At 32.4% G+C, this 22438-nt stretch overlaps 1 protein-coding gene across 2 annotated transcripts in view; it reads left to right on the forward strand.

Annotated features, from left to right (window-relative positions):
- Positions 1 to 22438, forward strand: part of NCAM2 (neural cell adhesion molecule 2) — a 577130-nt gene that overhangs the window by 493074 nt on the left and 61618 nt on the right. For both annotated transcript variants that reach the window (XM_066259097.1, XM_066259098.1), the window contains exon 13: positions 20992 to 21111. In XM_066259097.1, coding sequence (XP_066115194.1) covers positions 20992 to 21111 — 120 coding nt within the window. The remainder of the gene's footprint in view (positions 1 to 20991; positions 21112 to 22438) is intronic.

The following is a 22438-nucleotide window of genomic DNA, read 5'->3' on the forward strand; positions in this document are numbered from 1 at the left end:
AGATTTTGGATGTGTTCTTTGTTCACGTGCTATTTAGTTCAGGAGAGAAGATGTGTAAAGATAGTACTAAAAATAGAAAAAATGGGTGAGTTTAAGGACTCTAATGAAAGATATCATTATCTTAGAAACAGGAATAATATTTATTTTTTTAAAGAAACATAGTAAGAGAGGGTAGAATTTGGAAGACAAAGAGAAAATGAATTATTTATGATACTGAAGAACTCTCAAAGTGGGTACTTGAGTACAACCATGAGGAAAAGTAATGTGAAATCTTAGAATTATGGAAATTGCACTTGACAAAAGAGCACTATCACACCCACCCCCTCCAACATAGCAGAGAAGGTCACTAGACCCACAGACTTTTTGTAAAGTTGCAACACTATGTAAAATTTACAGTGGACTTGAGCTGGCCAACTCGATAAAGTTTTAAAACCTGACTTTATACCCCATGTATCCATCTCTCAGAAGCATATTTTCATGCCTATAAGGCTCCTGTATAATAACAAAGGACATTAGTTAATTTACAGTAAAAGTTACTGTCCCAGAAATTAGACATTCAGAATATATTTGATAGGTATATTCTTTCTCTGTATATATATATATATATATATATATATATATATATATATATATATATATTATGTAGGAAGTCAAACATGCATAAGAAACTTTCCAGTGAGTCTTGAATATTAATAAGGTAAGTAGCTGAATGATATATAGTTAATGCCCTGAGATTATGAAAGCTTCAATCTTACTGATGAAACCAAAATATTCAAAGTCCTATTGCTTTAATATCCTTGATTTTATATGAGGAAAATAACTCCATTGAAAATTTATTTTCTGTTTCCATGGTTTATTCTTCTTTTACAGATATGTTAATGTGTACCTTAAATTAGATCATAGTCATATAAACAAAATATTGCATTATCTCAATTCACTGTAGTACAGACATGATTTATAAAAAGCAACCCATTCTTTTTCAATGCCCCCTTTGGTTATAAACATCTTTGGTACACTCCATAGATTTCTAGTCATCTCAAGTAGAAATAGATTCATTTGTGTCCTGCACAAATTAAAATGTATAAAATCCAATTCAGTACTTATATTTTCTTTGACCGCATGACAGCTGGACCTTATCCTAGGGAGTTGAGTGTTGGGAGGTGCCATGAACTGTATCTTCACTTGGGAAGAGAAATGAAATCAAATAACTTTTCCTGGTGTCGTGTAGTTCTTCTCTTTGGGCTGTCCCTTCCACCTGTGATGTCTATGGGACAGACCTCCATGTACCTGTCCCCTGTAATGCAAGTGGAGTGAAAGCCAGGCAAATGTTAGTTGCTAGTAGTTTCTTTTCCTCTCTCTTTTTTTCCCTCTCTCTCCTCTCTCTCTTTCTGTTTCTAGTTCACACTGTTACTTCCTTCCAAAACCTTTGAGTTTCTAGCTCCTTGAAGGTTCCCCAGCCTCAAATCTCTGTCTTGCATTGTCTTTCACTAGAGAGGACAATTAACCCCAATCCTTTTTATCAGAGATCTTGGCAAAAGCTCTGGGTTGTTTGAGTAGCCGTGATGTTTTCAACAGGACTGTGATAATTGATGGAAACACAACTGCATGGCTCTCCTCTAGTGTCAGGGGTTCCCATCCACTTTATTTCTGGTGTTTCGGAGTTTACCTTCCTTTTCAGCGGGATAATATGTGCATTTAAAAAGATTTTTGAAAATGGCCTGTACAATTTGTACATATGCTTAGAAGACTTAGTTTTGGCTATGTAGATGACCCTAATATTGAAAATCTGAAGAGATATTTTAAAGCACACGTACATATTTGAATAGAGAAGAAATCTTTCTTTTTGCCATTATATTATAGTTTGTGCTAATCATCCATCCTAAAGTTTAAAAGATTTTTGTAAATATAATTATACTCATTACTGTTAAGGCATTTGTTAGAAGATAGATTTATGTTTACTCTATGAAAAGACAGGTGCATATTGTCATAAACATTTCAACCAGTACGGTTTTTTTTTTTGTACTCAAGGTGGCTATATTTATTTAGTCTAATTAACATGAGTTTAGTTGATGTTCAGTTACTTTTATTTAATTACCTAATTTATTATATACTATTCATGAACCTACTTCTAATTTGCTGATATCACCTATATATATCAGCTCTTTCTTGATTGCAATTTATTTAGCAAGAAAATTTTAGCATAAAATTTTTCCTGTTAGTAGATTCTAATTCTAAATAACTTATTAATTAATTCCCTATGTATTTCACCTGCCCCCTCTGCACCTGGCCCTAGGTTTAGGGTACATTTGACACCTGGGAGTATTAATATATTCTTCTTTAAGTTTTAGCTGACACCTTACTGATTATTCCAGCAACTTATGTGACACAAATTAATTTTCAAAACCTAGAAATTTTGAAGTTTTAATTATCAACAACTTGTACTACTCAAAAATAGAATGTGAGTCATTCTACCTTTTAATTTTGAGTGAAAAATGTGGATCACAGGTGTAGCAAGACTTTGGTTGGGACACATGACACATTTATTGCCATGTCATTTAACACTTTGAAAGTGTATTCTAGACACCCCATTGGACACAAATGAAGAGAAAATAATAATCTTGCAAAACAACTACTCATTTTTAGCCTTCAAAATAAAAATGAAAAATTAAAATATTTTTAATTTTAAAATATTTTAAAATATCAAGTTCTTAATAGAGCATATAAGCAATCCTCCCAAATAGCATAAGCTATTTGACTTGTGAAAGGTTTAGCCAGTTAGAATTACACATAAGAGTCTTTTCGGCCCTGGCCGGTTGGCTCAGCAGTAGAGCGTTGGCCTGGCGTGCGGGGGACCCAGGTTCGATTCCGGCCAGGGCACATAGGAGAAGCGCCCATTTGCTTCTCCACCCCCACCCCCTCCTTCCTCTCTGTCTCTCTCTTCCCCTCCCGCAGCCAAGGCTCCATTGGAGCAAAGATGGCCCGGGCGCTGAGGATGGCTCCTTGGCCTCTGCCCCAGGCGCTAGAGTGGCTCTGGTCGCGGCAGAGCAACGCCCTGGAGGGGCAGAGCATCGCCCCCTGGTGGGCAGAGCGTTGCCCCTGGTGGGCGTGCCGGGTGGATCCCGGTCGGACGCATGCGGGAGTCTGTCTGACTGTCTCTCCCCGTTTCCAGCTTCAGAAAAAAAAAAAAAAAGAGTCTTTTCAATCTCAATCAAAATTATTAGACTTTCTTCTTTATTTGGATCTGAGGATATAGTAGAATTTCTCTTTGTTCCTGAAAATAAAGAATTTTTATTTGAAGAAAATAGCATTTTCTAAATTTAACTTTTATTTAAAAATTTATTTTTCAAGTTTTTACAGTTTTTAGTTATGGAAGAATGGAATAACTGACTACAATTTGAAAATAGCTGTACAGTTACATAGATTTTTTTCAGTCCTTTCATTGGCTCCATTAAACTTTTCAGTGCAGCTTTGTTGGAAATAACTGTATGTATATGTTAATTTATAGATGTTAATTTTTACATTATATTATCAAGTTTATAAACACTAAATTAAGTTTTTGGACATGCTTTATTAAGGTTATATAATAACATTCTATATAATTCAAACTTTCCACATCTGGGTTTCTATTTTACTAAATATTTGATTTTAATTAAAATATAAAGTAAATATCAATTTTTGAGATAGAGAAGGCCATTTTTAGTTTTGTGGAGAATTAGCATTCAGTAAATACTTTTTTCCAAGATTGTTTTGGATTTATAAAATGTACACCTGTGCCTGATAGGTCAGCAAACTAATTTTGAGTAGAAGCTTAAATCAAAAGAAAGTGAAGATTGATAGCTCAACTACTGAGAAACATTTTGGCACAACTACAGCGATGTGACTACCTAGTACCTTTCTTTGTCCTTAAAGAGGTGCCCAGAACTCAATGACATCCGCAGTCCTCTTGGAATGATGAATCTTCCAAACTGCACTCCTGCTATTTTTTATATAGACTTAGACCAGGGCTACACATCAATAATGAAAAGTTTTCCTACCAACACCACTGTTAGAGAACTTAGTCACGTCTGTTTTCTAGTTTTTCACAATGCTCACCCATCCTTCCTAGAACCCACCCACACCCACACACTATTTTTTTTTTTGAGAGAGAGAGATAGAGACAGAGAGAGGTATAGAAAGGGACAGACAGACAGGAAGGGAGAGATGAGAAGCATCAATTCTTCATTGCAGTTCCTTAGTGGTTCATTGATTGCTTTCTCAAAAGTGCCTTGACTTGGGGGCTACAGCAGAGCGAGTAACCTGTTGCTCAAGTCATTGTCCTTGGGCTCAAGCCGGTGACCTCTGGGCTTCTTTAAGCCAGTGACATTTGGGCTCAAGCCAGCGACCATGGGGTCATGTCTATAATTCCACGCTCAAGCTGGTTAGCCCATGCTCAAGCAGGATGAGCCCACACTCAAGCCGGCAACCTCCGAGTTTTGAACTTGTCTGCATCCCAGTCCAACACTCTATCCACTGCACCACCGCCTGGTCAGGCCACATTTTTTTTTTTTAGGCACACCAGGCTTTGATATGGCTTATAATGGGTCTTTTATATTATTTGCATTGGAGAATAGTTTAACTTTCAAAACTGGACTTTAATGACCTTTAAGAGTAAGATCATAGAAAAAAATTAGCTGCTTTTTGTAAATTTCCTCATTGTTTTGTATTAGAATTTCTTAATCAAATGTTGGTTTTTCTTGATTAACTTCCAGTGTTCAAGTACTTTTTCTCATTTTTCTACATATTTTTATATTTTTGCTCTGATTTATTTTTTTTAATATTTGTGTTATATTTTCTGTTTATTATATTTTAGATTAAATTAAAATTTCTTAATCCTTCATTCTCTGTCATTTCTTATTTCATCTATGCTGTATAATATTATCTCTGGTCATTATAATGAGACCTGTTTTCAGAGTTGTTTTTTTCACTGATTTTTTTTTCTAGACTTATTTATAGTTGTTGTTATTTGTTTTATTCTTTATTATTCACATAAGAAACTTTCTTCAAGTATTTGGGGATCTTCGTCTGGATGTATATATTCAAAAGTGAGAGAAAAATAGCACTAGATTCTGTTTGGAATAGTAGGGCTTTGAAAGCACTGTGATCACATACATTTCTAACATCCCCATAGTAAAGGACAGTGAAATGTCCGCTATTTGTAGAGCTTTTTTTGAGGTTCTTCAATTATTATCAACATAGCTGGCTACCAGGGCTGCATGCAAAAGCTGCCTGTATCAGATAGTTCTCACTTCTTTCTTCCCATATATCAACTGCACACACTTCGTCACATTAGAATTTCAGAGTCTAGTGCTTCTTTAGACTAATTTTTCTATATAATAGACCTTCATCTTGTATAGAGATGAGAGAGAAGATTATGTCTTCTCTTAAATTTGAGAAGAGGATATGAGATTATAATTATTCAAATGTGTAATGGTCATTCACATTTTTTATTCCCATCTTCTTAAAATACCTTACATTTTTATCTGTTCTATAGGTCTAATCAGTATACCTCCCCTTGGCATCTCATCTTTGAATATAAACATTATTTTTGATGTAATATTATATTTTTATATTTTGTCTTTTAAAATTTTTAAAGCATAGTCATATTAAATAAAATTGATTTGTTAATATATTGATAATTACAATATTGACAATGACAATTTTCTAAATTCAAAAATTTCTATGTTTGTGTTATAGTACCATTAAAAATAATAAAATAAATGATTGGTATATTTTATGTTACTTTATAAACTTTCATTATTTTATTTTATTTTTGGTATGATTGTTTAAAATTGTTTGAGTTAGTGTTGGTTAATAATATTATGTAAGTTATAAAACATATATTTTATTTTTTTGGAAATGTACCTAAAAAGATGTTTCTACAGACAGATGACATGATCATACTTTTAGGTCTTTCCCCAACCACACCTACAATGGTTAATTTCAATTATAAAAAGGAATTTCCTTATTTTCCTGTTATCTTTGTGTTTATTACCATGTATTAACACATATTACCATGTAGTTTCTTTTGTTTTATGCTATATTAGCAGGAATTTTTAAATAGATAATGTGTAGAGATTTATGTGGTTCAATGAAAAAACCTATGGTAGTTATTACATGTTTGAAATGCTAACATAGGCCCTGGTCAGTTGGCTCAGTCGTAGAGCATCGATCTGGCATGTGGATGTCATGGGTTTGATTCCCAGTCAGGACACACAGGAGAAGCACCCATCTGCTTCTCCGTCCTCCCCCTATCCCCCTCTTTCTCTCTTCCTCTCCTCCTGCCATGGCTCAGTTGGAGTGAGTTGGTTCTGGGCACCAAGGGTGGCTCCATGACCTCCACCTCAGGTGCTAAGAAGAGCTTGGTTGCTGAGCAATGGAGTAACACCCCAGATGGGCAGAAAGAGCCCTTAAGTGGGTTTGCCAGTGGATCCTGGTTGAGGTGCATGCGGGACTCTGTCTCTGCCTCCTGTCCCCTCACTAAAAAAGCAGAAAACAAAAAACTAAGAAATGCAAACATATATGGGTTTTCAACATGCCTCTTTGGCTATAAATTATGATGAAATGGTTCTAATAGTGATTTTTTTTTAGTCTTAAATAATCAATGAGACATAACCCCCCCTATTGCAGTTTGTTTTAAGGGAGCATCTGTAGTTTTCTGTAGTTTCTCAGTAGCTGAAAGTTATTATAATATTTCACATTATGCTTTTTATTCCAATATTTTTTTAATTTATGCTATTAAAGGTGCTCTGGTGAAACTGGAATTCTCTCCATCATATTATTATATTGCACTTTTAGAAATAACTAAAAATAATCATATTTAAAGTTAGCTCTAAACTGCTTTCAATGTTAAAATCAGAACTAGTTCCAATGCCTTCTTAAAATTATCTACAAGAATAACTTTCTGTGATTATACTGTTTTAAGAATAAATGCCTGAGGAAAACTTTTTATCATTTATAAATCACTATATTTCACATAATAAAAAAGAAATTGATGTAAAAATCATCAACCTATGTTAAACACAAGTGCAATAAAATCTAGTGAATGTCAGAGGAAGAGGAAAAAAAGTAATCCACACTAATTCCATATTTTCTGTGAAAGGAAATTTATTCTAATTTGCATGAAGTGGAAAGAGTTCTGTATGCTAAAATTCAAAACAAGAATATTTTGAACTGTTTTTACTGTGCCTGTAAAAATAAACAGAGCTAAATTAGAAATTTATATGTAATTTAAATCTTAATGAATTTAAACTGTGTAGATCAAAGCATATGGGGAACTAAGCTAAGAGAAAATTGACTGAAATAAATCCTAAGTAAAATTACTTGTCTGCTGGAAGCCTCCTTGCATTTTTCAAGATGAAGAGACAAATTCATGCATAATTCTACACTCAGCCTGGTCTCTGCAATAATGATAAAAGAAAGATTCTATACAAATATTTTAAAAAAAATTTTAATAAAAGTAATGAGATTTTCTATACATCCATACTTTTTAAATCAAGAAACATATGGTATATTGAAATGAAATTAATTTATATACGAAAGATGTTTTGTGGGTAGTGAGAAAAGAAGCATGAATATTTCATGAGTGTTTTATAGGAACTTAATTCACAAGATGAAAATATTCATTGTTCCAAGAAACTTAAAAAAAATAGAGCCCATTTCACTGCTCAAACAGACACTCTCCTGGACACTTTCATATGCAGTGTAAATATGATATTTGGTAGGATATATATTATAAATTCTCTTGATTTTAGTGAAGAAGCACTGTGGGCTGACATCATAGCTATTTGGGTAGTGAATTTAACTGATAAGGAATTTTGAAGACCTATTAAATATATATTATACCCCTAAAATTTTTGAAATCATGCTCAACACCTTTCACTATATTAAACATTAATTCATTGTTAATTATCAAGTTTCATTACTATCTACATAATTTTTTATGGTAGTATATAAATAGTTTCAGAGTTCAAGGAGAAATATAGAGCTTTCCCTTTATACATGACATGGTTTGGGATTCTTTCATGGGGAATGTTCTAAAGCCTTCTTCAAAAGTATCATCCTGTAGGAAGGTTGAACACCAAGGACTGGCCTTGTCAACAATGCTTTCAGGGACTGGCATGACTCTGGTTTGCATCTCTTTTACATCAGGTGTGGACATGGAGATAATGGCTTTGTGTTTTCTTACTGTTGCTATCTCATGTGTTCCTTCTTTTTCTAACAGAATCTGATTAACATTTTAAACCAATAATGTGTTGGACATAACAAAAAAAAAATCCATTGCACATAACAGTGATATCTAATTTAGGATTAAGATATTCCAGGATGTTTGAAAGATCAGCCACTAGGGTACTTACATGCAAACTGGAAAATATTTCCATTTCTTTAATCAAATGACATAAATTATTATTCAGATAATTGCATTTAATAACTGATTAACTATAGTAAGAGTATATATGCATATATACAGATTGGGGAAAATATGTTCACAATTTTGACTATGCAAAATACAGAGTCAGTTTTTGTATTATTTTCCATACCAACAACTGTAAACCTACTTTTGCCCCACACTATATGTGTATGTATTATGTGTTTGTATAAATATGTGTGCCTCATGTGTCTTAATACCCTAGCCTTTCTTTCCTCCCCATCTCCTAACATTCTTTTAAATAAGCACTTGACACAACAGAGCAAGTTCACTCTCTGTGCCAACCATTCATTCTACTTTCTTATGTTCATGTTTGAGTATTTGTAACTCATTCAGTTATTTTTTATCCAGTCTTTATGACCCAATATGAATTTAGGCTTTTTTGTGAGAATTCATTTTATTATTTTTGGTAAAATCTTTTTATATTCCTTTGTAATCATAGTTTTGGGTTTTACTAATATTTTTATTCTCTGACCTCATAATATAAGTACTAAGGCATGAGTCACATCTCTCTATCTTGACTGCACAGCTGAGTATCACATTGAATGAACATTTGACTCTTCTACATCACCTGAGATAAATGAATGGGTACTTATTTACTGTGTGTTTATGCTCAGAAAAGGAACTGCTATATCATACTGCAATTCTGTTTTTAATTTTTTGAGGATCCACCATACTGTCTGCCACAGAGGCTGTATTATTATACAGTCCCTCCAATAATTTACAAGAGCTCCAATTTCTTGCCATCATAACCAACGCTTGTTATTTTTCTATTTTGTGATAGTAGCTATTCTCATAGGTGTGAAGTGATATCTCAATGTAGTTTTAATATGCTTTACCCTAATATTTAGAGATGTAGAGTGTCTTTTCATGTGCACATTGGTCATTTATATATCTTCTTTGGAGAAAGGTATTTCAAGTTCTTTGCCCATTTTTGAATAGGGTTGTTTGTTATTGTGTTGTTGAGTTTTAGAAGTTCTTTATATATTCTGGATGTTAATTCTTTATCATACATATTTGTAAATATTTTCTCTCATTCTGTGAGGAAAAAGACATTATACTTTGTTGATCTTTTGATGCACAATATTTTTGTGAATTCTAATTTTTTTTTATTTAGTTACTGGTGACTTTTGCATCATATCCCAGAAAGCTCTGCAAAATGTAAGGTCCTAAAGCTTTGATTCTAAGTTTCTTTTTAAGAATATGTGCTTTAAGACTTATGTTTAGGTCTTTGATCAATTTTGAGCTAATTTTTGCATATGTTATTAGGTAAAGGTCTCACTTTATTCTTTTGCATGTGGAAATCCAGTTTCACAGCACTATTTGTTGACTTTTCTTTCTCTTTCGAATGATTTTGGCAACTATGTTAAAAATTATTGGACTATATGTGCTCCTATTATTTCTGGGCTCTCTATTCTATTCTATTGATCTAAATAGAACCAATTATAATTTTGATTACTGTAGCTTTATAGTATATTCTAGCTTGCTTTTGTGTGTGTGTGTGTGTGTGTTTTGTTTTGTTTTGTTTTTACATTGTTTTGCTATTCAGGGTACCTGGAAAGTTAGAATGTTGACTTGAGATCTATCTTATTTTTTAATGTAAGCATTTGTAAGTATTAATTTTCTCTTTAGTTTTGCTTTTCCTGTGTCCAATTTTCATTCATTGTTATTCATCTCTCCTTGTTTGATCTTTTAAAAGTTTGATTAAAATGTGTTTTGGTGTAGACCTGTTTGACTTCATTTTACTTGGAATTCATGAGTTACCTAGATGTTTATTTTTATTGCTGAAGTTTGTAGCTCTTATTTCTTCAAATAGTCTCTCTGCTCCTTTTTTCTCTGGTACTCTCCTAATACGACTTTTGGTTTGCTTAATTATGTCCCGCAGTTCCCTTAATCTGATGGACATTTCTTTAGCTTTTTTTCCTGTTCTTCAGATTCAAGAATTTCTATTGTCCTATGTTCCAGTTTACTGACACTTTCTTCTTCTCACTCAAAACTACCTAATGAATTTTATATTTTAATGACCATTAAGATCTACAGTGTATTTTCTGTTTCTTTTCGTAGGTTTTCTGTCTCTTTATAAACATTTTCATGTAAGTCATACATTGTTCTCTTGATTATTGACATCTTTTCATTCTTTGAGTATATTTAAAAATGTTTCAAAGTGTTTGTCTAGTGTACTTTCTATCAGATCTTTTCAGGAACATTTCTTCTGATATAAGTTTTCATTTGAATGCTCCTGCTTTCCTGTTTATATGCATTGTGTGTGGCTTTATATTGACAGCTAGACATTTAAATTTATTAATGTAGTAAAGCAGGAGATTAGATGCTCTCTTTTCCTTAGCATTAAATATTTTTTGTTGTTTTTCCATTTACTTTTGTTTTTTGTTGTTATTTTGATTGTTGCAGGCTATATCTATGCCAAGGATTAGTCTGAGGTGCCAACCTAAGGTCTTATTTTGGCACCAACTCCTTCTATTTCTTGGAAATTTCAACTGGAAGAGGAGGGCATTCAACAGTGAGAATAGGAGCAACATGGGGTAGGGTAGTGGGTAGCTGCTTCTGTGCTAACAGTTGAAATTTACTGAAATTTATTACTGTTCATACCTTCCCACAGAAGTGGCAAATCTGTAATAGACCCAAGATGTGCAAAATGTTTGCAAAATAATCAGATTCTGCCAGTACTATTGTAGTTTAGGTGGCAAGACAGATTTGGCATCTTCTTAGAATCTTCACTTTCAATTTGTAATTTTTCCTATTCATTGAAATTTTAGTTTATAGACATTCATTCTTTGGGTTTTTAAATTTAAGATTCAGAGGCATTTTTAAAAAAATGTATGGAGTATTTCAGTGGTATTATTTATGTCAGCATACTCATTGTGTATGAAGTATTCATAAGAAAATGAATTATGCACACAGATATGTAGCTGTAGAATAACCTGCTTTGTAATTTTAATTCTCAAAAAAACATTTTAAAATACTCCAACAAAATATAATTTAATTCTTTTTAAATAGCAATATAAAATATAATAGTTGTCTAAAATGTTCAAAATATTACTTAAAAATAAATTTTGTCATAATTTTTAAGGATGTGATAATTTCTAAAATATGATTGGCAAACATTCATATTAATTTATTTGAAATAATTAGATTAAAAATAAAGTAAATCAGTATTAGACAACAAGATACAGAAAGGCATATACATGTTCCCAAGTCTCTAGAGGTCAAATAATGTTTCTATGTCCTGAATTTCACTGAAAAATAACAAGCAATTGATTAGAACTAATGGAGATGTCTAGGTTAACTATAGAAAATTATGACCTCTACAAGAAATATTTTAGGTATTAGTATGAGTTTTCCAAAACTCATAAGATAGTAGTACAAGTTCCTTGAAATTAGAAAAATAATTACTTTTAAAAATAGGGAACAAAGCCTTCCTAAATTGCCTTGGTGCATTGGTTCTGAGTATTTCTAACATTCTAAGTGAATCTCTGGAGCATCTACATTTTGCATAAGATAATATAGATCATAGAACAAGACCAGTTAATATCTCATTATTTGGAAATAGGCTCTTAAATGAGATACATAAAATAAACTGATTTAGTCTTTTTTTAAAAATTAAATGACCAAATAGATTGACCAGAATTCACAGTAATCAGAAGTGGCTGGAGAATGTGCCTTTTCTACAATGAAAGGTCTAAAACCAGAACACTTTATAATCTAATGGTCTCATTTGTTCTGTATTTCTCATCATTGCATCTTTGCTATGATTATAATGTGCTCCTGTAAACAATAAGAAATATTACTGAACTGTATCCATCTTGTAGTGCTGGGAATTTGTTAAGATCAATAGTATGGATTTATATTATTTCTTCTCATGAGAATCCAGAAACACATAATTAACTAAAATATTCTAAAAACTGTCTTCTTTAATAGCTTAAACTAAATCTTAAAAAGTATGTACAATATCATCTTTTTTGTTAGATTATCATTTTAATTTTTGAGTGGAATTAATGTCTTTTGGAGAAAAAGCTAAATTTTCCTTATATGCAGGTTTTTGAAAATTATTTAAATTCCTTCTTTATAGAAAGTGTTCTCTTTGTGGGTTTTATAGGCCAGGATACAGCTTTGGGATGATGCAGTGCTTTAACTCTAAGACAGAATCTTGTTCAAACCCAAGTTTTGCTTCTTATGTGTTAGTTGATCTTTATGAATCTCCACTTACTTATATTTTTATGAAATAAAAAATACAACCAAGTTATGCTAATCTAAGTATTAAATAAAATACAATCAACTTGGATTTAAATAGTAGAATTTCCCCAGAAACAAAACCTTTTTCATGGAAAAGTAAAATGTGTTTTCAATACTCAGCAAAAGAGTAGAGCCAATAAGGAATAAACAATAGTTAAGTTTTATAAGTGTCTTCTTGGGTCAATTTTTTAAAAGAAGTGTTTGTCTGTTTGGCATATTTGTTAAAATATCAATTCAAAATCACTTTGTTGAATTGTCATATTTTTAAATTTTTTTAAATTTTCAGTTATAGTTGACATACAATATCATATTAGTTTTAGGGTGCACCTCAGTGATTAGACAATAGATAACTTACTAAGTGATCACTCCCAATAAATATTGTTCCTACCTATCACCATACATAGTTATTAGAATATTTTTGACTATATTTCATATGCTGTACCTTACATCCCCGTGACTATATTGTAACAACCAATTTGTATTCTCAACCCCTCCCTACCCCTTATCATCTGGCAGCCATCAAAATATTTTCTGTATCTCTGAGTCTTTTTTCTGTTCTGTTTATTTGTTTGGGTTTTTTTTTAGATTCAATTGTTGATATGTACTTATTACCTTTTTATTGTTCATATTTTTTCTTTTTTTTATTTTGAATTCAAAATGTGAGAGCTGCAGACATATGAATTGTGCTTATGAATTGTGTCCTATTCACAAGATCTTTACAATAAAAATTTGCAATAAAATATGCAAATACAGAAATATAAGGCATAATTAAAAATGAGAAAAAATTATGTATAAATGTTGTTAAGAGGTTAAGTAGCTAATGTGAGGCTTAGAGTTTTTATAAAAATAGTAGAAGGAGAGGTAGTTAGTTACAATTGCTTCACTTTAGCACAAAAAAGGGTTTTGAAGGTATAGACACTTTGCAAAATTAGCAGTTTTGTAAGTGAAAAAATAATATTCTGGTTATTTTTAATTATCAAGGGTTTTATTAGCATAATAGTATAAATACTGTTGTGAGATTTTTTTATAAATGAACACTTTATAAAATGAAAAATATGAATTGCTTATGAAACAAATATTTTTGATAGAACTGTACTGCTTTTACTTTTTATTTATTTATTTTTTAGATTTTATTTAATGATTTTTAGGGAATAGGGTGGGGGGAGAGAGAGAGAGAGAGAGTAAGAGAAAAAGAGAAAGAGGGAGGAGAAGGGGAGAAGCAGGAATTATCAACTCATAGTAGTTGCTTCCTGTATGTACTTTGACGGTAAAGGCCAGGGGTTCAAACCAGGGAAGTCAACATCCCAGGTTGATGCTTTATCCACTGTGCCACCACAGGTTAGGCAGAACTCTAGTGTTTTTAAATTAATGTTTTGATATAGGGAGTATATTTTAAGGGAAAGCCATTTGATTTCAAGGGACAGTAAGTACTAACTCTGTAAAATACAATATCAGTTAAAACTCAATTATTAAAATTTTTATTTGCTGATTTTTTTGCATAGTTTATACTTACCATAAAAAAACATTCTAAACGTCTAATAAAGGTAAAATAATGCATGTTAAAAAGCTATGATCTTAAAATAGTGCTATAAGTATATTGTCTTGAGTAAAAGCCCCACACAAATAACATGTAATCATGATTTATTTTTCTTTCTACTTTTCATCAAAACATATAGCCATATAAATAATTTGTTACAAAGAACCTATTTATAACTGTTATTTTTATCAAATTATATATTCTAAAAATTGTGTGTTAAGTTTCATGATGATCTCTAAGTTACCTATAAAAAGGTGAAATCATATTCTTCTGCAACTAATGAAATCTTGAAACACAATATAATTAGTAAAAAAATGCAGATTTAAATTTCCAAAAGTAGAATTGACCTGAGGTGATCACATATATAAACTAAGAAAACTTAAAGATACTTTGCACTGGTAAACGAATTCTCCCTTGAGTTATTCTTATGTTTGTAAAATAATATTATTATTCAAGCCTGTAACAAACTCCTATGGAAGAGAGCCAAATAATATGTATTTTTCTCTGATTAAAATATTTTTTTCTTTTTTGGTAATGGGGCTTACTTTTTAGAAAACAAAAATGAGACTTTGATGAGAAACTTTAGTGACTTGACTATTTTCCGATCTGAGGAGATTAACAGCAAGTGTAATTTTGAATGATTAGTTCTGCTCCAGCTAAGCTTTGTGATTTCCCATAGCTATCTAATGGGTTTCACAGATCCCAACAACTTAAACTGTTCTATTTTATGTCCATAAGACAGTAAGTCTCCAGCCAGGGAGTCCATATCTGCTTACACTGAATGCCTGAAAAACCTCATGGAGAGACCCAGGGTGTGAGAGAGTAAAGAAGCATGGCTAAATTTAAACTCATGTTAGAACTTTGCTCAGCCTAATTCGCTTGCAAATATGTAAAAATTTATTTTACTCCATGATTCGTAAATATTTTGTACCCTCTGCTTCTCTTGACAACCAAAGAAAAGGGATTTACAATACAGCATCTGAACAAACAAAATCTTACTTGTTCAGCTTCCTTTAATAAAGTCTGATTTCCTTATTACAGGGAAAATGCAACTCCATTTTTTTCTCTTTAGTATGATCATTTCCACACTTGTAAAATAATGTTTAAAAGTCGTATCTTTCTATTATTTGCTACCATTTTAATGTCAATATTTTAATGTATTTCAATTTTTTCGCTGTATGTTTTGTATTTATAGCCAGGTGACAAAATGGTCATTTATGAAACTCAGTTATATTTAAATATATTAAGTGTATTTCAATTAGTAAGGGAAATCAGATTCTTTATAGAACCCACCCTGTTGCCTTGTGGCAGAAAAAAATCATAATTATTTATAATTTTCAGAAAAATTGTATTATGATTTCCAAATCATGCTGACTGAACATAACTATTAAATGCTCTAATTTATGTAATTTGTCCTTAGAAAAGTTTTAGTACTTTGTAATCCAGATCTCCTTACACCTAGTTTTTGTGTTTGAGTTTCTAATAAATTGTAAGGAAAGAAGACTCCATCCCACATCTCAATTTGTGACTGTATAGTTCTATTGTACAGGAGTGTGTGGAGAGTGAGTCTTCCATTACCTAAATTCATAATCTGAGGTCTTATATTATAGAGTTCACAGCCTTCAACTTTCAATAGGTGGTTTGCTTTTACTCCCTACCTTGAGTATTCAAAAACCCTCTGTTTGGTAATATGCCAGTAAATGCTGGATGATTAAATATATACATCCTCTCAGTTAAAAATGGCAACTCAAATTACTGATCTGAGCTTTACCTCCCTGCTTCTTTTTTCTTTCCCTCTTTTTAAGTTGGTCTCAATGTATAGAGTTCTTTCTATTTCACATAATAATCTAATGTTCATATAATGTTAATAAACCTTATTAATAAAAGTTATTGTTCCAGAACGTTTAGCATTAGCACTGAAAAACAAACTGTCTTCTTTTATATAAACTTTGGAAAACTTGCACCAGTAGGTTTGCTTTCATGCCAGTCCCTATAATTTAGAAGGTTCTCAGCTCTTCCTCATCTACGTTACCTTGGGGTGTTGTAGCCCAGCACTGTAAGGCCAGTGCAGCCATTCCTTTATTCTCTTTGATTCTCTTGTCCACAAACCACTTTCCTGTGAAATTCAGTCAGTAAACAGGAGATTCTTGACACTGAAAAAAGAAAAATATGAGGAAACATGGGGAAACACTGATTCTAAATTGATTATAATATAAAGAAATAAATTTTCCCTTAGCAATAGGTAAGGGACACTCGAAGCCCCTTGAAATCCCTGTGAAATGTTAGAGGAATGGGCTTGCTGATGATCTAAGCCAGAAAACACTTTTTGTAGAAATACACAGATAATTCAAATAAAATGTGGAGTTGTTTTTCTTTTTGTTGGGGGCAAGATGGTGAATTTTTGTTTTACTTGTCTAATCTAAGTACAGTGTAATAACCTCACTTTTCCCTGACTTAGTATATTCCGATTCTTTAATAACTATCGTTTATCCATTTTAACCTGAAAAGATGAGTGTGATCCCCACACTTTTGATTTATGAAGAAATTTGTTTACAATTAAAATTGTGTGATGTAAATGAAAGAAATTGCTTTTCTTGCTTAAATTTATAAAAACAAAAAATGAATATGTGTTACCAACTATAATAATTTTAAAATGATGGTAGCAGTGGAATCTTTACATCATAGAGTTATGGAGGCATATCACATACCAAAGTTGTTGGCAGCAGTTTAGCATCTATAGCAATAAATATATATATTCTTGTGTAGCAACTCTCGATATAGAGTATCTATGTAAATGTTAATAAGTACATATCACTAAGACTATTTTGTAAGTAAATATAATAGTTTGCCATTAAACATAAAGTCAAAGATGAATAATGATTAGTCAATGCCTGCAGATAATATACCCATTTCTGTAAGTAATTGATACATAGTGGTTTTTGTTTTGCAGATTACAAATTCTTTTTTTCTTTTTCAGTTACAGTTGACATTTAGTATTATATTAGTTTCAGGTGTACAGTGTGGTGCTTTGGCATCTGTATAACTTACAGTGATCACCCCAATATTTCTAATACCCACTTAGCATCATACATAGTTTTGTATGATGTACTCTCTTTGAACTTTTAAAAATATTTTTGTGTCTGTGAAATTTAATAAAAATGTCATTATCTAGAATTTGAGAGACCAACTCAGACTTTGGAGTTAGTTGAATTTCAATCAGTGGTGGAATCAGGCCCAGAGCTACATGAACTCATTCGTGAATCTAAAGCATGGATCACTACAGTGTCTTATTACAAAGGTTATCAGTTCCTGCATGAATCTCTCCTATGACTCCATGATACATCAAGTCATCCTCCATTAGGATAAAAGGATAATAAAACATTATCTGCTCCACAACAATGTTGATAGTCCAAGGGCCTAAGAATTTTATTATAAGCCTATTATAATTTTTTATTAAAAAATTATACTTTTATAAAGCTTTAATATCTACAGGCCTGACTAGGTGGTGGAACAGTGGATAGAGCGTTGGACTGGGATGCAGAGGACCCAGGTTTGAAACCCTAAGGTCGCTTGCTTGAGCGCAGGCTCATCTGGTTTGAGCAGAGCTCACCAGCTTGGACCCAAGGTCACTGGCTCGAGCAAGGGGTTACTGGGTCTGCTGCAGCCCCTCAGTCAAGGCACATATGAGAAAGCAATCAATGAACAACTAAGGTGTCGCAACAAAAAACTAATGATTGATGCTCCTCATCTCTCTCCGTTCCTGTCTGTCTGTCCCTATCTATCCCTCTCTCTGACTCTCTCTCTATAAAAAAAAAATATATATATATATATATATATATATATATATATATCGACAAGACAGTAGTTCTAATTCACTTTGGTTTTTAAATCTTATATTAATTAATTGACTAAATGGATAAAATGAGATGAATTTTATTTTATTTATTTTTATTCATTGGAGTGACATTGGTTAATAAAGTTATATAGATCTCAGATGTACAATTACATAACATATCAGCTGTACATTGCACTGTGTGTTCACCACCCTAAGTCAAGTCTCCTTCTATCATCATTTATCACCCTGAAACCCTTTTTTACCACCCCTACCCCAAGAGAATCTTACCTTTTGTGACAGCATGGGTGGACCTGGAGAGTATTGTGCTGATATATAAGCCACTTAGAGAATGATAGTTATGTGATTTTACTTATATATGAAAGTTATGATCAAAATAAACAAGCAAAATAGAAAAATATTCATAAATACTGAAAACAGACTGAGAGCTGTTAGAAAGGAAGGGGCTAGATAAAAAAGGTGATTCATTATATATATATATATGTATATATATAATATGTATATATATATGTGTATATATATAATATGTATATATATGTGTGTATATATATAATATGTATATATATATAATGTATTTTGAACTCTTTAATTCCTTGTTACACTAACCTTAAGCAAAATCTTTCTCTCTTAAGAAGGATAGGAGGCCAACTTTGCACATTTCAGCTGCATAAGTCTTAGTTTGAGTTCCCCTTCCTTTCGTAATCTGTATGAACAAATCTATTTATACACTAACTTCTCCATTGTACCTATGCTTATTTTCATGTGCTGATATTATTTATATAGGCAGTGACTTCAAGTCACCAACCAAATGGGTTTGGGTTTCCTGAAAAAGCTCCACATGTTGTTAGCCTATCAGAAATAGTGGGATTCTAAACTTGGTTTTCTCATTTATCTTTACAGCTACTAGTCAATCAGAGTTTCCTGCCAATTAATATTTTCCCACCTTTCCTCCATTTCTTTGACACCATTTCTTTTCAGCTGAGGCTTTGATAAGGCAGTACACTGTCAAAAGCAAGTTCAGTTTTTGACTAAGTTACATAAACTGAAATATTAATGTAACTTTTGCCAATTATTCATTCTTTCTGCAGATTTTAGAACATCTATACTGGATTAAATAAAGTCTGGTTAATATCTAAATTATATATTTTATTATTACTATTCATGTGCTATATATGATAAAATACAATATGTACATGTAAAATACATATATAATTTTATTATATTTTTTAAATTCTAAATTTTAGACAAAGAAAACATCTATACAGTGCATCTAGCAACTTTATTTTCTATATTTTAATAGCTAACTAAATGAATAATAATTATCATAAAAATGCTAAGCACACGTCAGACAGGATAGAGATAACTATGGAGTTTTGTTAGCTGCATCAAAAGAATTTGTGAAATTGTAATATTACAAAATCTACAATTGTGCCCAACATTCTTTGGCAAATTGAAGGGTTGACATGACATGGAATTTTTCTTTTCTTCTTCCTTTTTTTTTTTTTTTTTTTGTATTTTTCCAAAGTTAGAAGTGGTGGGGAAGTAATCAGACAGACTCCTCCATGTGCCCAACTGGGATCCACCCAGCATGTCCACCAGGTGGCGATGCTCTGCCCATCTGGAACGTCGCTCCACTGCGACCAGAGCCATTCCAGTGCCTGAGACAGAGGTCATGGAGCCATCCTCAGCACCCAGGCCAACTTTGCTCAGGTGGAACCTTGGCTGTGGGAGGGGAAGAGAGAGACAGAGAAAAAGAAAAATGGAAATGGTGGAGAAGCAAATGGGCGCTTTTCCTCTGTGCCCTGCCTGGGCATCTAACCCAGGACTTCCACACTCTGGGCCGACGCTCTACCACTACACCAACCGGCCAGTACTCAGGGAATGTTTCTAATAACATTTACATCCCTGTTCTTTTCCAGACTGTTGATTCCTCTTTGTGTCATACTGAATCTAGTTCTGGGATAGTGTATGACTGAGAAGAAATTTAGAGAGAAAATACAAAAGATGATTACCTTCAAACTAGCAGTAAAATAATTTGACTTGGTTTAAGATTATTGAATAAATAATTAATTTTTGCTGTTGAATTAATTAGCTTTGTGACACTTCTTAGACATGACCAAGCACCTTATATCAGAGCCCAGGGTTCTATATATTGAATTCTGTCTCTGCATTAAATTTTATAGAAAATTCATTAAGAGTAGACAAAATATTTGGGATGCATACAGTAAAGATGTTTTATTTAAATCATTCTTTCTTTGCCTGACCAGGCGGTAATGTGGATAGAGCATCGGACTGGGACATGGAGGACCCAGGTTTGAGACCCCTAGAACCCATCAGCTTGATTGTTAGCTCATCAGGTTTGAGCAAGTCTCACCCACTTGAGCCCAAGGTCGCTGGCTTGTGCAAGGGGTCCTTTGGTTTGCTGTAGCCCCACGGTCAAGGCACGTATGAGAAAGCAATCAATGAACAACTAAAGTGCTGCAACAAAGAATTGATGCTTCTCATCTCTCTCCCTTTCTTTCTGTCTGTCCCTTTCTCTGACTCTCTCTGTCTCTGTCACACACACACACACACACACACACACACTCATTCTTGTTTCTTAAATGTTAAGAAGGTAAAAGAAAAGATTTTACTTTCTACTTTGTGAGTGTAAGAATCACAAAAGAATCTAGTAATTTTCTTATTTAAAAGTTACTGCATTAAATTAGAAAGCTAAAGTAGAGGTGAAAAAGAGAACTGTTCATATTTCATTGTCTTCTTATATGTATTTTCTATCCTTTTTAGGTATTCCATGGAAAGATTTTCAGTGAATTTTTTTCTCAGCTTTGCAATAGGTTGATTTATTTGTTTATTAAAATGCATTAATCATAGCCATTTTTTTTCTAGCACTGGTTGTTTTGAGCAACCTGGAACCAAACACAACTTATGAAATCAGGGTTGCAGCTGTGAATGGAAAAGGGCAAGGAGACTACAGTAAAATAGAAATTTTTCAAACATTACCAGTTCGTAAGTACTCTTCTCTGTGTTGCTCACTATTGTTGAGATTTTAACAGGCAATATGTTTCAACATTGGGGAAAGTGACGTATATCCCTGGTGAAGTAATTTCTGAATATGGTGACATCTTAGCTCTCTAAACATAACATAGCTCTGGAGCAAGGCAAAAAAAAAAAAAAAAAAAGATACACTTCAATATATATTGTAAAATTGCTCTCAGAAAATTGTCCTAATCAGCAGATGTCCTACTTATTCTTTGTCTTATTAATTGAATTGTAGTGCTCAAACTATATTCTTGAAAGAATGGAAAAGTGCATGTAATATATCCAATATTGTATTCTTTTGATGAGAAATGACTATTGCCTTTATCTCATAAATTATATAAAGCTGAAGTGTGAGAAAAATGAACCACTAAATTAATCCAATGACAATGGTGACTGTAGAAGAAGAATAACTATGGTAGCTTTGTTCTCATTATTATCCTGTTTTGGGGTATTATAAGTAAACATAGTTTATATGAATCTAAGATAAATTTAATATGAATTTAAAATAAATTTAAAATGACTCATGTTTCTTTTATGTTAAATAATCACTTAAAATATTAAAAAATTTAATGTGACTATAAAATGCTGTTATAAAATTTCTCTATATCTTATTATATACATATTAAGACAATCAAGTTCACCACATAAATTATATTATTCTAATTTGTGACCAGTTATTTTGTTTTACTGAAAATTGATTTGATGTGTTCCCTTTCTCCATTTCCAATGTCAGTTCTATTTTAGTTTCTCATTTTTTGAGACTAAGAGACATGGACAAGAGTGTGGTGGTTACCAAGGGTGGGGGGGGAGGGAGGACATGGGAGGGAGGGAGGGAGAGAGTTAGGGGGAGGGGGAGGGGCACAGAGAACTAGATGGAGGGTGACGGAGGACAATCTGACTTTGGGCGAGGGGTTTGCAACATAATTTGATGACAAAATAACCTAGACATGTTTTCTTTGAATATATGTACCCTGATTTATTAATGTCATCCCATTACCATTAATAAAAATTTATTAAAAAAAAAAAAAAAAGTTTCTCATTTTTTTCACCAGCAGAACTGAAAATACATTTTGATTTTGAATTCTTTTTCCATATTAAAATTAGTCTAGAGGGACTTAAAAAAATTAAAAGACAACTGTCTCTTCTCTACTTATAATCCTCAACCCTACCACCCTTTCCATCTACACATCCCTTTGCCTGTCGTCCTCACTCCCCTCCCTCAGCTGCCACCGTGCTTCTTACACCAGCAAGTTGAACATAAGATTGCACTGTGATTTCTCTCCCTTTTATAATT

This window comes from Saccopteryx bilineata, chromosome 2, assembly GCF_036850765.1.
Source record: "Saccopteryx bilineata isolate mSacBil1 chromosome 2, mSacBil1_pri_phased_curated, whole genome shotgun sequence".
Classification (NCBI taxonomy): Eukaryota; Metazoa; Chordata; class Mammalia; order Chiroptera; family Emballonuridae; genus Saccopteryx; species Saccopteryx bilineata.